The sequence below is a fragment of the Orcinus orca genome, chromosome 1 (genome assembly GCF_937001465.1).
Source record: "Orcinus orca chromosome 1, mOrcOrc1.1, whole genome shotgun sequence".
Classification (NCBI taxonomy): Eukaryota; Metazoa; Chordata; class Mammalia; order Artiodactyla; family Delphinidae; genus Orcinus; species Orcinus orca.
Genome location: NC_064559.1, coordinates 3,979,966 through 3,995,948, shown reverse-complemented (window position 1 = coordinate 3,995,948; position 15,983 = coordinate 3,979,966). Strand labels below are relative to the sequence as shown.

Sequence of the window (15,983 nt, the reverse complement as noted above, 5' to 3'; positions counted from 1 at the left end):
TTAAAGACTTTACCCAACCTTTCAAATTTTGGATGGCTAATCTTTGGACCTTGGAGCATGTTTTATTTTTACCAAGCCCTCATAAATATTGGGATATAGTCATTGATTGACTTATTGCACACAGAAAAAAGAATGTTAAGAAAATGAAATTCACACTGTAATTACTCAAGTGAGCTAATTAACATTTTTAAAAGATGTTTCAGAAAATTGGCTCAGGTTCATAGCTTATTTTCCATTAATATATTTTTAAAAGAAAATACTTTTATTTTGAGAGGCACAATAGTCAAACAGGACTATTCTAACAGACTTCTAAACCAACAGAGCCTGAAAAGTCCTAAACGGAAACCATAAATGGTAAATAAATAAGTAGGAATTATAACTGAAAAGCAGCCCATCTACTTATCATAATGCAGCTGTAAGCAAAATACACCAAGGAATGGTATAGCCAGTGGCAGGCAGGCCCCAGCTCAGCAGAAAAGGGACACAAATAAACATGGCACATGACATCTGTGTGTTCTCTGGATGTCTGTGTCCTCTCCGGATGCCATTTTGTAAGAGTGAGCTATGGTCATTATTAATAGGATGATGAATGCCTACATTTTTTTTTTCATTTGCCTGGAAATAGACACATTCATTAAAAATGCACTTTTAATCTGTGCTGCCAAAGGGTCGCTATTTTAATTCCCGCTCTGAAAAACTCATCTTGTTTTTCCTACTTCGCCCTGGGTGTTGTTAATCTTTTTGTGGTTGTTTCCTTCTGTGCTGAAAGAAACTGGGCAGTGACCTTGTTCTGGATCACAGTCATGTTAAGGGCTAGTGAGGTCTACAGTTCCATGGAAATTATATTTTCATATTTAATCAAAAGGCATGGTTGGGCTAAGGGTTTTGTTTCTTTCTGTCCTAATGATGAGTTTAGACCCTGAAACATTGAATTTCTAGGACAACTTGATTGCTAATTTATGGGATAAAATGACGGAGATTTATGAAATCAAGACTCTTTAGGAAAAGCCAGGAAATATGATTTGACAAAGGCTTCTTAGTAGAGCTACCTAATTCACTGAGCAAAAAAGTCCTATTCTCTATGAGTTCATTGGAAGAAACCAAATAAAATAATGAATGAGCTACAACAACTGAATCTTAAAGAGATGTATTTATATGAAATCAATTAGTTACTGGTCTACAGTGAGCCACGATTACCAGTGGATGATACATCACAATTGTTTAATTTTGAAAAATTATGATTTTTAAAATTGAACAGTATTTGCTCAGTTTAGTAACTAGCATGTTTGAAAGTTCAGTGATCCAAGAGGTTATTTTGGAAAGCATAAGCCAGGATCCTGTCTCTACACAGTAAGTGGTAGGCAGACTGTCAGTGGTAGACAGACTATAGAAATGAGTCAGGAGTATAGTTTATATTTCTTTTTATCTACTTATTAGCTGTGTGACTTTGAGCTAGACGCTAAACTCTCTGTGCCTCAGTTTTCTCATCAGCAAAATCAAGGTGATAACAGAATCTACCCTCATAGGTTGTTGTGTAGATTAAATTAGTTAATACATGTAAAGGGTATAGAACAATCTTTGACCATTTAGTGCCTATATAAGTGTTTATTGTTAAATTCATGAATGTTATCATTCACATTTACTTACTTAGGTGCACACTGCAACTTTAGTTCGAGTCAGTTTAATTGTAGTAACAAATAATGAGTTCTTACTGCGTACTTTACGCTAGAATCCAAGATGGTTACCATGTAAAATTAAAAGAGGAATATAATTTCTACAAATGTGAGACTCTGGGTAGATAAGAAGGATTAGGAAAATTATCATTATATATGGAATTCTAACTTTTATTTATTACAAATTTTTACACACAAACACACACACAGTGTCTTGCTCTCACCCGTCTGTCTATCTATGTATACATATGTACATGCATACACATATATCCCTCTGGACAACTGACATCTTGAATCTTGAATACGCAGGAAGTAATGTGATCTTATCCAACCTACAGCCACTTCTGATTTTTGTTAGTTGGTCAGTTGGTTGGTGTTTTGCTCCTTGTTTTTGTTTAAGTTGAAGTCCCCTAAGGCCAGGCAGCATTCAGTGATCTCACTTTGGTGGGATGCATCCTGCCATCCCTTGATTAGGCAGCTGCATCCCTGTGTGACTCAGGTCTCCAGGCCCTGTCTTGTAGCCCACTCATTCCTTCCTAGCAATATTCTTCCTAACTGACTATCAATGTAGATTAAGCAATAGAAGAGAGATTTTGTTTCAGCCAACTATAAACCCTTTCCTTGTGATGTTTGTTTCATAGCTATCTTCATGATTTGTTCATAAATGATATTGTTAACATTTTCTGTTACTATCACTTCATACTTTGACCTGTAATATCTCTTAGCCATCCTCAGGGAGCCTGCAGTCTGGTGGAGTCAGCTAGGACTCCACACACTCCAGTACTTCTCATTCCCAGTCTCCACCATCTTATTGATTCTCCATCTTCAATGCCCTTCTAAGCCCACTCTTCCTTTCTTTCCCATCCCTGCTGTTCCATTCCCTCTCCAAGTCTACTGAAGTAGTCTTTACACTCATTCATCGTGCAAATGGTCAGCATCTACTCTGCAACACGGGTATTTCTGGAACCCGGGAGAATCCTATTTTTGACAATGTCGTTTCCATGTAAGAGTCTGATAAAAGTATCCAGAAATGTTGCAGCCTCATCATAATATTTAATTAGAATTTCTTTTCTTTATTACTATTTTGTAATCTAGGAAAAATAAAATCACAATAGTTCCTGCTTTTCATTTTGCCTGAAAGGAGATGAGCATAGTTGGTGGAGAGGGGTCCTATAAATAATTGAAATTCTTCCAACCTGTTGTAATTAAGAGGTTGGTATATTGTAATTAGTAGGTTGGAGTGAGACAGCCAGAGAAGGTAGGATATTATGATACAACATGGAAAATGCACATTTCATCCTTTGTTTTGATGTAGATCTGAGGACTTGAATACATTTTTACTATATTATGGCAAACTTCCTATAGTCTATTTTGTGCTTTTATGGAATTATAGGGAAAAATAAAACGTATAAATTAATTAGAACATAATTAGGGTACATACTGATGCTCTGTTGTTATTTGGCTCAGTTTAGAATCCATTATTTTTTTTATTTTCAGTTCTCAAAATTTGGTTTTATGGAAAAGGCAAACTATCTAGGAGGCATTTGCTACAGTGGAAAGACCACAGGTTTGGCATCAACCATATTTGACATGACCAGCAGTTTAGTAGTTGTGGTCACACTGGGCAAATGTCATAATCCCTCTGATCATCAATTCCCTCATCTATAAAATGGATTTAATAATGCCTGTCTCATTTGATTGCTTTGTAAATTTGATTAGATAGTTTGTGAAACAGCAAATAATGGAGCTCATAAAAGATAGTTGCTGTTTTCATTTGATTTTTGTTTTTCTAGTGCAAGACATTTACTTTCAAATTCCATACAGGAATTTACTTTATCATTTTACAGCAGGAATAACTTTCAGCTGTCCATCAAGTTCTCAACTTATATTAAAGGAGGTTAAGATAATTCTTCCCAGAATAATAATTCAGGTGGTTCTTCAAAGTTTAGGTGAAGAAAAGAGAAAGAAAAATGTGCATATTTTCAAGTAGATTCTTACCCTTCTGTCCCAGTATGGCAACTTTCAGCCATAACGACCAGTAAGAATCATCTGGGGAGCCTTTGAAATATACCTATGTCCAAGCTCACCTCAGATCAGTTAAATTAGAATATTTGGAGAGGGGCTTAGGGTCTGATACCTTTTAAAAGATAACTTGGGGATTCCATTGTGCAGCCAGGGTTGAGAATTACTGCTCTAAACCATCCCAGTCTAATAAACAGTGTGTGATTTTTATAGATTTCAGGATAGAACCAAGTTGGTCCCTTTCTGCTTAGTCAACTTAATTTTACCTGTTTCGGTTTAATCCTGTTTATTCCAGTTGTTCTCTCACTGATGATGTAAAAGGGTGACAGCTTCTATTTCACTGTTCCACATAAACAGTAGGTTCTCTTCAGCCTTCTCATCTCCAGACTGAATAACTCCTGGTCAGTATCAACATGAAAATAGTGTCATCTTATGAAAAGACTGTCCCCTTCTTTCAAAATAGTATCTTTTTTGTTCCACAAAATCAACACTTGACACATGCTTATAAATTAGCATTCTCCTGTTTGAAATGTGGCCATAGACTAATTTTGAATGTGCCTTTACTGAACAAACATTTATCAAGGTACTGTGCTGTTTGCTGGGGACACAAAATCAAATGAGCAATGAGTAGTGGGGGAGACAGAAAAACCAGTGATAAGAATACAGAGTGGTAGAGCAGTGATGAAAGGAGCTGTCAGCGAACAGGTTTGTGCAGCTTTCTCTCCGCTCTCAGCAGAGCCCTCCTGACTCTTGTGGCTTCTGGTCCTCCCTCAGTGCAGTTCTTAGTGAATTCCTGCTGCTTCTGTATGCTTTTGCTCCCCCATCTGTTGAGTAATTCTAATTATGTTCTTGCTTGCTTTCCAATATATTTCTAAGGAAAATCGTCATTCATATATAAACTCATAAACACTATGATTAGCAAGAGTTTAACCTCTTTGCTTCTTTTAGAATCCAATCATATAGACATGAATAAATCATGAACCCGAAGACATTCTTCTCAATTATTTTCATTAAATAATTTTTCTTTAAAGTTGTCTTAGTTTTGTTTACCTATACGCTTGATTGTTTTCTCTCTAGACATTCGCTCTGTATTTCCTATGGTCTATTGATGTTTTTGGAACTTTTTTTTAAAAAGAATAGGTTGGATTTTTTTCTCATTATAATACCAATAGCTTCTTACTATAGAAAATTTGAAAACTACAGAGAAATGAAAGAGGAGAAAATCATCCATGTGATCATCAACAAAAATTTTTTAATGGTTTGATATTTTATGCATAATTACATACATAGGCTCATATAAAGAAATTTGTATCTTAATTTTGAACTTAATGTCACACCATAAGCATCTTTCCATGTTATTAGAAACCCTGGTAAACATTATTTTAAATTGGTTGCATAATATACAATGTAGCATATACAGCAGATTAAATGTAGATAACTTGATATTTCTCTATTATTGGACATTTAAGTATTTCTTTTTTTCAGAAGTAAATTCTACTGCAGTAAATATTTCTTTTTTTTTTTTTTTTTTTTGCGGTACGCGGGCCTCTCACTGTTGTGGCCCGTCCCGTTGTGGAGCACAAGCTCCGGACGCGCAGGCTTAGCAGCCATGGCTCACGGGCCCAGCCGCTCCGCGGCATGTGGGATATTCCCGGACCGGGGCACGAACCCGTGTCCCCTGCATCGGCAGGCGGACTCTCAACCCCTGCGCCACCAGGGAAGCCCCAAACCATTGTCTTCTTTTTGCTCATTCACTCAGCATCAATTCTCAGAAGTAGGATTAGAGGGCTAAAGAGTCTGAGCTGTTTCTTAAGGCCATGGGGTTTTGGGGGAGCAATGTAGTAAATCCTCATGGTTGCTTCCTGGGGAAGCTGGGACCACTGGGAGAGAGTATGTGAAGGAATTCTGCCTCCATTCTGTGTGGGGCTCTCTGCCCACCCAGAATAAGTGATTGTGGAAGAGCTGGAGTGTTTGGCACCTCCTGGTACTCCTCCCTTGCCCCAGTCACATCACAGGCCACCATCTCCTGCAGTGCCATGCACACTCTTCCAAGTACTGCTGAATGCACTGCCAAGATTACGTTGTCCACCCACCTTTTGCAGCCAGACTGGACACTGGAGCAGCCTTAAAGCTACTTTCTAGTACTGTAGGAATCCAGCTGCCCAGATCCCTGTAATAAGCATGCTGCTCCTGATATTAATTCCTTGCTATTTCCTGTCCCTTCATGGGTATGATGAGCTTATTCATCTCTTTTCATCTGCCCCTGACAGGGATGGCTTTTTTCATACCCATGGGGTGCATAATTGTGAATAACCATCATTAGGCAAGGTCTTGGGGATTAACTCTTCAAAATAATTAAATCCCTTAATGGGATGGAACCTGGACTAATGAATGGACTGGCAGCCTGCACGCCTACATAGCAGATACTCTCTGCTGATATCAAGCAAATAATCCTTATTGCTTGCTACCCCAAAAGTGGATATTCTCAATTAAGTTACTGGGTCTGTGGCACGGTCTGAGTTCTGAAACTGTGACTGATCCATGACCACAGGACATTTGTGAACTGATGTAATGGCCAACATCTTCTGGCTTCAGATAAGGAATTCCATATTCCATTGGCATGTTCTGAAAACAGCTGGGGACTCTGGCCACCATCCCCAACTCTTCTCTTTTCCTCAGCCCAAGCCTAAGCATCCAGTTCATCACTGTACTGTCTCATAAATACCCGAGATCCTTCCTTTTTTTTTTTTCTTTTTGACTGCCATTGACACTAGCTCAGATCACATCATCTCTCACCAAACCACATACCAACCTTCTGATTTCTCTTTCAGCCTGCAGCCTTGCCCTGTACCAGTCCTTCTCCAATTTGTAGTCAAGAGTTTTCTTTCAGAACAAAAATTTGATTATGCCCTTCCCTATGTAAAATCCTTCAGAGGTCCACACTGTTTTCCAGGTGAGGTGTAGACTGTTTGTCCAGGCTTACAAGACCCTTCATGATGTGCTCCTACTTATGTCTCTGCCACAGATCTCCACCTGAATATTTTTTCTTTCCTCCCCTTTTTGGGGGAACTTTCCCTGAGTGCCTTGGACTGGGTTATTAGGGCCCTTGCTGTATTTTCCCTAGGCCTGTACCTCCTTTACCTATCATCTGACACATTTGCTGTATTTGCTTATTTATCATTTATCTCCAATACTTATTAAAGTCTGTGGCGCATAGCAGGCATCCAGCAAATGTGTTGAATAAATTTGCTCAAAAGACATTTTTCCTTGTCCTGGGGGTATTTGAGAGTAAAAGTTGACACTGAAAAATATATAAGTAAGTAATATATCTATACCCTTGGCAAACTTTGTGTATTTCAGTAAATATAATAAGTAAATAAGAAAATTTTAGTATGTGTTCTAAACTGAAGAAAACTTTTTTCAGTAAGTATAGTAACAAAAAATTTCAGTAAATATAGTAAATAAATAAGAGGTCAATCTTATAGATAATACTGACTGGTTAAATAAATGAACTAACAAATTGAGTCAAGAGGGGTTGATGCATGTGTGGTTTTGTCTGTTAAGTCACAAATTTAAAAAAAGTCAAGGCAAGTGTATTGCTTTAAAAGGTCACTGTATCAGGCTTCCCTGGTGGCGCAGTGGTTGAGAGTCCGCCTGCCGATGCAGGGGACACGGGTTTGTGCCCCGGTCCGGGAAGATCCCACATGCCGCGGAGCGGCTGGGCCCGTGAACCATGGCCGCTGAGCCTGCGCGTCCGGAGCCTGTGCTCCGCAATGAGAGAGGCCACAACAGTGAGAGGCCCGCGTACTGCAAGAAAAAAAAAAAAAAGGACACTGTATCTTCAAATAAATGCTAAATCTTGTTTTCTCATGACTGTATCATCAAGTGTTTAATCAGTCCTTATGTCCCTTTTTACTCTGATTTAAACTTTTTATCCTGTGTGTGTGTGTGTGTGTGTGTGTATCATGATAGCATACCTAAGATATATAATCATAAGCGCACATGCATATTTTGGTGCCTTTGTTTCTTTGGGATGGGCCTCTAGATGTGAGATTCCTGTGTGGAAGGAAGCAATATGTTAGAGTACTCTTTCCCCAAATCGTTGACAAGAGTAAATGCTGCCACTCATAAATTATTTCTTGTCTCTTTGAGTGCAAAGAGAGATCTCTATATTGCTTTGTGTCATGCTTCTCTCGTCAACATAAAGCATCTCTTTATGTCTGCTAGCCATGTAGGCTTGCTCTTCTTAGGCTTGTCTAATCTATATTTTGCCCACGTTTGGTTGGGCTATTGGCCTTTTCTTACTAATTTTTAATTTATTTTTGTAGGGTACAGCTGTTAACTCTTTGTTTCTCATTTGCATAACAAATATTTATTCCAGACTTTTACTGTTTTTCATTAACTTTGTGGTATCTTTTGCTCTATAATTTTTTTTTTACTTTTATAGTTCTATATATCTTTTATTACTTCTATATAGCTGGCTTGTTTATTAGTTTTCTGTGGCCAGTGCAACAGATTAGCACACACTGTGGCTTAAAATAACAGAAATTTATTCTCTTGCAGTTCTGGAAGCCAGAAGTCTGAAATTAGTTTTACTGGGCCAAAGCCAAGGTGTCAGCAGAGGGGTGCTCCCTCCAGAGGGTAGCCACCATGTTCTAGGGGAGAATACACTCCTTACCCCTTCCAGCTTCTGGTAGCTGCTGGCATCCCTTGGCCTGCTGCTATGTCACCCCCGTCCTCAAGGCCAGGATCTTCAAATCTGCCTGCTCCGTGTTCACACTCCCTCCTCCTCTGGGTGTGTCAGAGTCCCTTCTGCCTATCTCTACTACGATTGCCTTTAGGGCTCACTCAAATAATCCAGGATAATCTCCTCATCTCAAAACCTTTAATTTAATCACATCTGCAAAGATTCTCCTTCGTTGACAGTTTCCAGATTAGGACCTGACATCTTTGGAGGCCATTATTTAGCCTCCTACAGCGTGATTAAGGTTTTTACCACTCCAAGACTGTAGATGTAGTTGCCCAGATTTTCTTGAAAGTGTTGGTGTATCCTTATTCTTCCTGAGAATATATTTTTCTATGTAGTGTAATATAGGGGTATCTTCCACTTGTGCCAGATTAAACCACTTCACCTCTTTCAGACTGAATTAAAATAGCATGTTTTAAATAAAAATCATGTGTAGTACTATTTCTGGATTCTCTGTAAGTCCCCTTGTCTGTTTATCCATTCCTATGCCACTACCATATTAATATGATTACTATGACTCTATGGTTCATTTTTAATAATACTGAAGACATTTACAGTTAAAAATTTCTCTCTGACACCAAATATTTCTTCATTTCATGGTTTTGCTATGAAGAGCTCAACTGTTCATAGTTTCCTAGAGAATAGAAAAATTCACATTTCTTTTCTCTTTTGATGTAAGGATAATCTAAGAGTGAGTTTTAAAATGTTCAAGTAGTTAAGATTTGTTTTATGAGTTACATGTTAATGGTGTGTCTCTCATTTTGTTACATTATGAGCAGAGAATGAAGCCTGTAGAATATTTCATTTTAACCATTGTTCAAGTTTTCTTAATGGCAGTTACACGAAGGTTTTTTTTATAAATGTTCCACAGACAAATATTGTTTTGAGGGGCTTGATATATAAAATGAAAAATATATAAATGTACACATAATCAAGTTTATTGATTGTATTATTTAATTTTCATATATCCTCATTTATTTTCTATTAGATCTACCCAGGCTTGAAAGACATATTTTAAAGTGGTAGTGTTTGTTTTTTTGTTTTTGTTTCTGTTTTGTTTTTTTTTGCGGTACGCGGGCCTCTCACTGTTGTGGCCTCTCCCATTGAGGAGCACAGGCTCTGGACACGCAGGCTCAGCAGCCATGGCTCAAGGGCCCAGCCGCTCCGCGGCATGTGGGATCTTCCCGGACCGGGGCACGAACCTGTGTCCCCTGCATCAGCAGGCAGACTCTCAACCACTGCGCCACCAAGGAAGCCCAGTGGTAGTTGGTAGTTTAATTGCCTTTTTATTATCTTTTGCTTTATGTATTTAGCCACTATGCTGTTTGGTACATACCAGTTTATAACTGTCAGTTCCATTACTATGACCTTTTTCCCATCTAGTCCTTTTAAGCCCTCCTCAGCTCTTATTCTAATTTTTACTGAGATCCTTTATCCAATTTATTGTAGATCAGTGTTTCTCAACCTTTTTTTCATTATCACCTTACTTGGGAAATGTTTAGACATTTTTTCCTAATCCTGCCCCCACCATGAAATTTTAATACCAGAGATATATTGCATATTTACTGTATGTATATCTATGTTTTATTAATAAAAAAGAGTAACTTTCATCTACACACACATCTCTACACTCACACCGGAAAGAATCAATTTTCAGTCCCTTTAGGGTAATAGCACTGGGAATGCCATGTAATAGATTCTTAGTAGGCCTTCCCCTATAAAGTGTCCTAGCAAGTACATCAAACACATATTCATATCACATTGATAACCAATTATTTCTTCTTTCCTTCATCCTCCTTGATGGCTTTTAGTGTTATTTACTGTTTGGTTAGAGCTCTTCATTGAATATGTTCCTCATATGGGTTATGTAGGTAATACAGTCTCTAAACCTGTATATATCTGCAAATATTTTTTTCTTTCCCGCTGGCAGGTAAAATCCTTGACTGGGTAAAGCACTCCTGGGCTTCACTCTTTTTCTTCCACGGTCTGTCACCACCAAGTGCTGGTTTAGTGTTGCCGATGGTTAGCTCCACGCCAGTCTGATCCATTTTCCTTGATAGGTACCTTTTTGTTTTGTTCTGTTTTGGGCCGGGAGTTTGTAAGAATTCCTCTCTCTCCTTGGTGTTGATTAATTCTACAGAATGTGCCTAGATGTGACTTTCCACATTACATTTGCCTCCATCTTCAGTTATCTTTCCAACATGTAAATCTATGTCTTTCCTCAAGTTGGACACTTTTTTCTTCTGTTATTTACAAACGTATTCTTTTTGTCTCTTTTTCTCTTCTAATACACCTATTAGCCACATGTTATATATCTTCAATTTATCGATCACCCTTTTCTCCCCTCGTCACCCTTATACTTTTGTGTATGTGTGTGCGCATGCATGTTTGTGCTTTGAGATATTTCTTCCATTTGGTCTTTGGGCCACTAATTTGGGCCTCAACAGTGTTCTTTAATTACTCTTCTAATTTAGCTCTAAAATCGTAGAGTTTTAGTCCAGCCAGAGGACTTTTTTTTTTAGTCCTATCAGAGGACTATCTTCTGATTTCTCTTTGGTATTTTTGTTTTTCCCCTTCACATTTTATTGTGGCATTTCATCCTGCCTATGAGTTGTTTTGGGTCAACAGAAATAGGCAGTATTTATAACCCCTACTCTCTTAGGTTAAGCAGCCTCTTCAGAGTCACAAAGGGGCTGAGCTGGATCTCTTTCCTTGCGGTACAGCTCTCTGTCCAGGATTGTACTGTCTATCATAAGGTTTTTGCAGACATTGGAAAAAAATGGCTTAAAGTAGGTCAATGTGCCTGAGCCACTAGCTAACTTCAAGATGATTTATTTAAGTTTAAAATGTTAGCTAATGTTTCTCACCAGAAAGAGCAAGTATTTAAACTGCTGATGTTTAAAAGCCAAGGGGCTTTTGTTATTCCTTTACGAAAACATGATGAGTAAATTTAACTCAGAGAGCAGTGGGCCTTACTGCAGATCTCAGCATAGAATAAGTGTTTCATACCTTTGAAATAATTACATTTTGAATGTCCTAGCAAAAATGGGTGGACTGGGAGGTAAGACACTGAAAACAGGGGAAATTTAATAGAAGTTCTGCCTCAAGCCCAAGTATAGAAGTTCTACCCGAGCACAAGTTCATTACAGTGAGCACTATATTTAAAAATTTTAAGACTCCTTGGTGTAAGTAATCAGCACATATTGAAGTAAAAATAAGCTTTATTTAATGACAGTCTGCTACTATCTGTAGCTTTTGGAGTTTCTATTTTCATTCATGTTTGATAGTTCTGGTCTTCATTTTAAATCTCACAAAAATAACACAGTGAGATAAATTTAAGGCTCAGAGCCAGAAGTACAGATAGGTTAGAAGATCTCTTATGTTTCATTTGTGCTAAATTTATTGTTAACTAAGAGCAAAAATAAAAGCATTTGTTTAAAAATACTGGCTCGAGACTTCCCTGGCGGTCCAGTGGTTAAGACTTTGCCTTCCAATGCAGGGGGTGTGGTTTTGATCCCTGGTCCGAGAGCTAAGATCTCACATGCGTTGCAGCCAAAAAAGCAAAACATAAAGCAGAAGCAATATTGTAGCAGGTTCAATAAAGACTTTAAAAATGGTCCACATCAAAAAAAAAAAAAAAAAGAAAGTCTTTAAAAATACTGGCTCACTAACTGTGGGGACTTACATAACACACAAAGTACATACGTCCTTTCCCTTTGTGAAAGTGAAAAATACAAACGATTTATGTGACTGTGAGATGACCATGAGTCTGGGCTCTAGAAATCTGGACTATGTAGGCATCACCAAACCTTCAAGGGTGTGTGACAGGAGTATAGTGCACAACTCGGCAGAGTGACAAAGCTCACAGGGAGGAGGTTGTGTTGGTGGCAGCTCTGCAGGAAAATCCACAAAGCCCCACCAAGTGCATCTTCCCTCACATCCAGTGTCTGAGCCTCTCACTGCCAAGCCCTCATTTCTCCATAGTAAATTTGAAATTTATGTAGACCCTGAAATCAGCAAATCAGCAGCTGTTTTTTTCCTTATCCTTCTCCCTCTATCTCTTCATATCTCTCTTTCTCTCTCCTTCCCTCTTTCCCTCTCACCTCTTTATTAAAAAAGTAATTTGCAACTGCCTGATGCAGTCATTCTACGTACCTCATAGGAATACCTGCTTTGTGGGGAGGCTGCCTCCACGCTTTGCATGCAAAGTAATTTGGTCACTTTTGGTGAGTTCTACTTTGGGCAACCTTTATCAGCACACTTAGTTAGACAAAAAGGAAGCCTCCATGCCTGACATGGGGTGCAACTCCTCTTTTCTCTAACTTCCAAGGATTATGGAGCTTAGGCTATACTGCACCAGCTCTAGGCAGGAGCATGGCTGGATTATGCAGACGCTCCTCCCTGCTGTCAGCTGTCGCCCTAGCACTGGCATACCAGCTCCCTCCTCCTTAATATTCCAAAGCTTTAGGGTTTTGATCTTTGGCTTCTTTCTTTTCTAAGGCTGAATTGCAGGAATCACTGCTGTACATCTACATTTCATCCATTTTCTCTTTTCAGTCTTCAAATACTTTCTACATGATCATTATCAATAATCCATTCTTATCAAAGTAAGATAAGACTCTGCCACTTGGGGCCATTAATACCAAAGCCTTATTGCCTGTTTAGCCTCCGAAGGCATTTGAGTTTGTGGCTGAATAACAACATTCTGAAGAACCAATAAAAGAAGACCAGTTCCCTCTTATGCTAATGAGGAGTCTATGAAAACACACAAGAGAAAATAAAAAGGATAATGTTGCAATCCACTCACCTAAGATGATATAATAGCTATGGACCTACCACTATTCAGAGTGTCCCTGAGATTAAAAAAAAAATTTTACTATAAAAATTATGTTTGTGAAAATCTTATAAGGAAAGCCTTTACTTTTTATTTTTTTCAGTTATTTTTATGCTGGGCTAATAATTATAGATTTCTAGGCAGACCATAAGTTGAATTCAGTAAAATACGTTTTAAACAAGAAGGTGAATTTAGGCAAATCCCTGATAAGTAGTCATGATTCCCCCCATAATGGCTAACACTTAAAGGATACTTACCTACTACTATCTCTTAATTCTCACAAAAACCTTTTAAAGTAAATACTAATATTATCTATCTTTTACTGAAGAAGAAACTGGAAATTAATGAGATTAAGAAATGGAGTTTGTAAATTGGAAAACCAGCTGGAATCCAGGTCTTTCTGGGTCCAATCAAAACTGTTTAATATTCTCTGCCTCTTCACGTGTAGATAATTTGAGTTCATGAAAAAGTAAAAGAAGAGTAGATTTGCATTGTAGCATTGAAATGACTATTGCAATAATTGTTGAATTGCACAATACTCAAAAAAACAATGTAATCTGTGTTCCTACTACTACTCTATTTCCATAAACTCTTGAATTTATGAAGTGCTGCCAAGGGCTGAAGTGCTTGCCTTTTAAAATTTGAATGAATAGTTTTAATTTTCAATGTTTATTTATTCCTATTTAAAATAGCATACTTTTAGGTTTTCTGACTTTGGTTCTGAATATTTTTTCTAGGGTCAACGTCTTTTCGAAAAGTTGCTCCAACTGACTTCTCAAAATGTTGAAATCAAGCTAGTGAGTGATGTAACAGCTGATTCAAAGGTATTAGAAGCCTTGAAATCAAAGGGTAAGGCCAAGGTTGACATGGTACTCTACCTCTGGGTGTTCTGTTCCGGTACCTTTAATTCTACATAAAGCAGTACATGATTTCTTTATAATCAACACACTTGACTTAGTGCACTTCTTATTTCTCCTTGGAAAAACAGCTTGATTAAAGCCTTTAAATGAGAGAACTAATTAGTTAATTCTACTGGGATTTTTTAAATAGTGTTGTTGCATATTAGCTTATGCAAAATAATTTACTAGCCATTAGATGATAATTAACTGGAAAGAAGAATCTTTCCCTCTCTGAACACTTCAGTGATGTGATTAGAGAGAAGAGCCACTTCTTATCAGAACAAACATTGTATTTCTGCTTTTCTCTTGACCATCAAATGGAAATTCTCCTCATGCTACATATATTCTTTGAAATAATATAGTCAGATGTAGGAGTCTATGAAACACTGCCTAATTCACAACTTTTAAGACAATTCCACAGGAGATCATCATTTGTATGGCCACTTTGCAATTTGTCTCACAACACTGAGGATAATTATAAAATAAATTTCTTAATTTTGCTGTATCTTTACTAACTGAACTCTCACAAAAACTTTTTACTGATTTATCAAAAAATTTCACCCTGAATTTACTATCCAAACTGTAAGCCTATGAAAGAAATTGGCAGGTGTGAGCCAGTGAAAATGTTCAAGATGCTGGGTGTCCCCGGGAGAGGACAAGGTGTTGGCCCCAGTGAGTGTCAGTGTTTCACCTGATGATACTACATCTCACATGTGTGCTGTTTAAACATATTGGGCATTTTTGCTTGTCATCTTCCCTACATCAGTAAGTGAAAATAAAATACTTTCTAAAAAATGGAACAGACTATGAGGCAAGTAAGTGAGCCCAAGTGGCCTTTCCTTCTGCAGAAGAAAAATGATAAAGCCTATGAAAAGAAAATAACATAGAGAAGACAAAAGCTTGGCCAGGCATATGGGCTTACCACCATGCACATTCTGTTTTCTATGCATGGGAAAATAAAGAAAACTTACATGAGTTATTGCTAGGTCTGAAAGCTTCACCCTGCTACTTGAGCACAGCACAATATACTTGAAAAACTAGAAAATACCTAGTTCAGTGGATTGACAGATACAACCAACATGGATTAGAAATGTATGAATACTTAAACTGTTTAAAAAATATGAAATTGGGTTCCCACTGTAAATTGAATTTCTATCTGAAAATTTGTTATCTGACGCATATTTAGGAGTGGATTACTTTAGGCTAACTCTGAGTGCCTGTATTTGCCTGTATTTGCAGATGATTTTTCTCATGGAAGCTACTTGCATGTCCTCGGGGTTTGATTACCCCAGAAGGGTAAAAAGCAGATGAGTTAGGAAGAGAGGGATATAGCCTGAGACTTCAGTTGCTTCTTGACTGTACATCCATAGTTCTGTTCCTTGCCGTAGCCATTCTAAACCTTATAAACTCAACCAAAAGTTAAAACTAGGCAGTACTGGGGGTATGACAGCCTTTTTTAGTTGCTGCTGAGTATTTGGCTACTTTAGACAGGGAATAGCAATTAATGAATTTATAGATAAAGCCCTTGCTTACATTTCTATTGTGAACTATGAATTAAAGTTTCATTATAGTCAGTGCTTCTCACACAAAAGAAGTGTTTGAATTTCACAAGTATATGCATATGTCACTACAGCTCAGGCTTTGTTAATGTCTAATAGGAATTCTTATCAAAATAAGAAAATGGTTTTCCTTCACAATAGGAGAACAATAAACAGGACCCAGGGTTCTCACAGCTATTCCCTATGTACCTAGAGTGAGCCTATCTGGCTTTTATTAATGCACATAGGTGTAATATATATACATCTTTA

General features: G+C 37.8%; 1 protein-coding gene across 2 annotated transcripts in view; it reads left to right on the top strand.

The window, feature by feature from the left end:
• PLD5 (phospholipase D family member 5) overlaps positions 1 to 15,983 on the top strand; it is a 489,683-nt gene that overhangs the window by 290,527 nt on the left and 183,173 nt on the right. The window contains exon 4 of one of the 2 annotated variants that reach the window (XM_004283493.4): positions 14,014 to 14,125. In XM_004283493.4, the coding sequence (XP_004283541.3) occupies positions 14,014 to 14,125 (112 nt within the window). The remainder of the gene's footprint in view (positions 1 to 14,013; positions 14,126 to 15,983) is intronic. The other variant, XM_049713621.1, reaches the window with a different exon arrangement.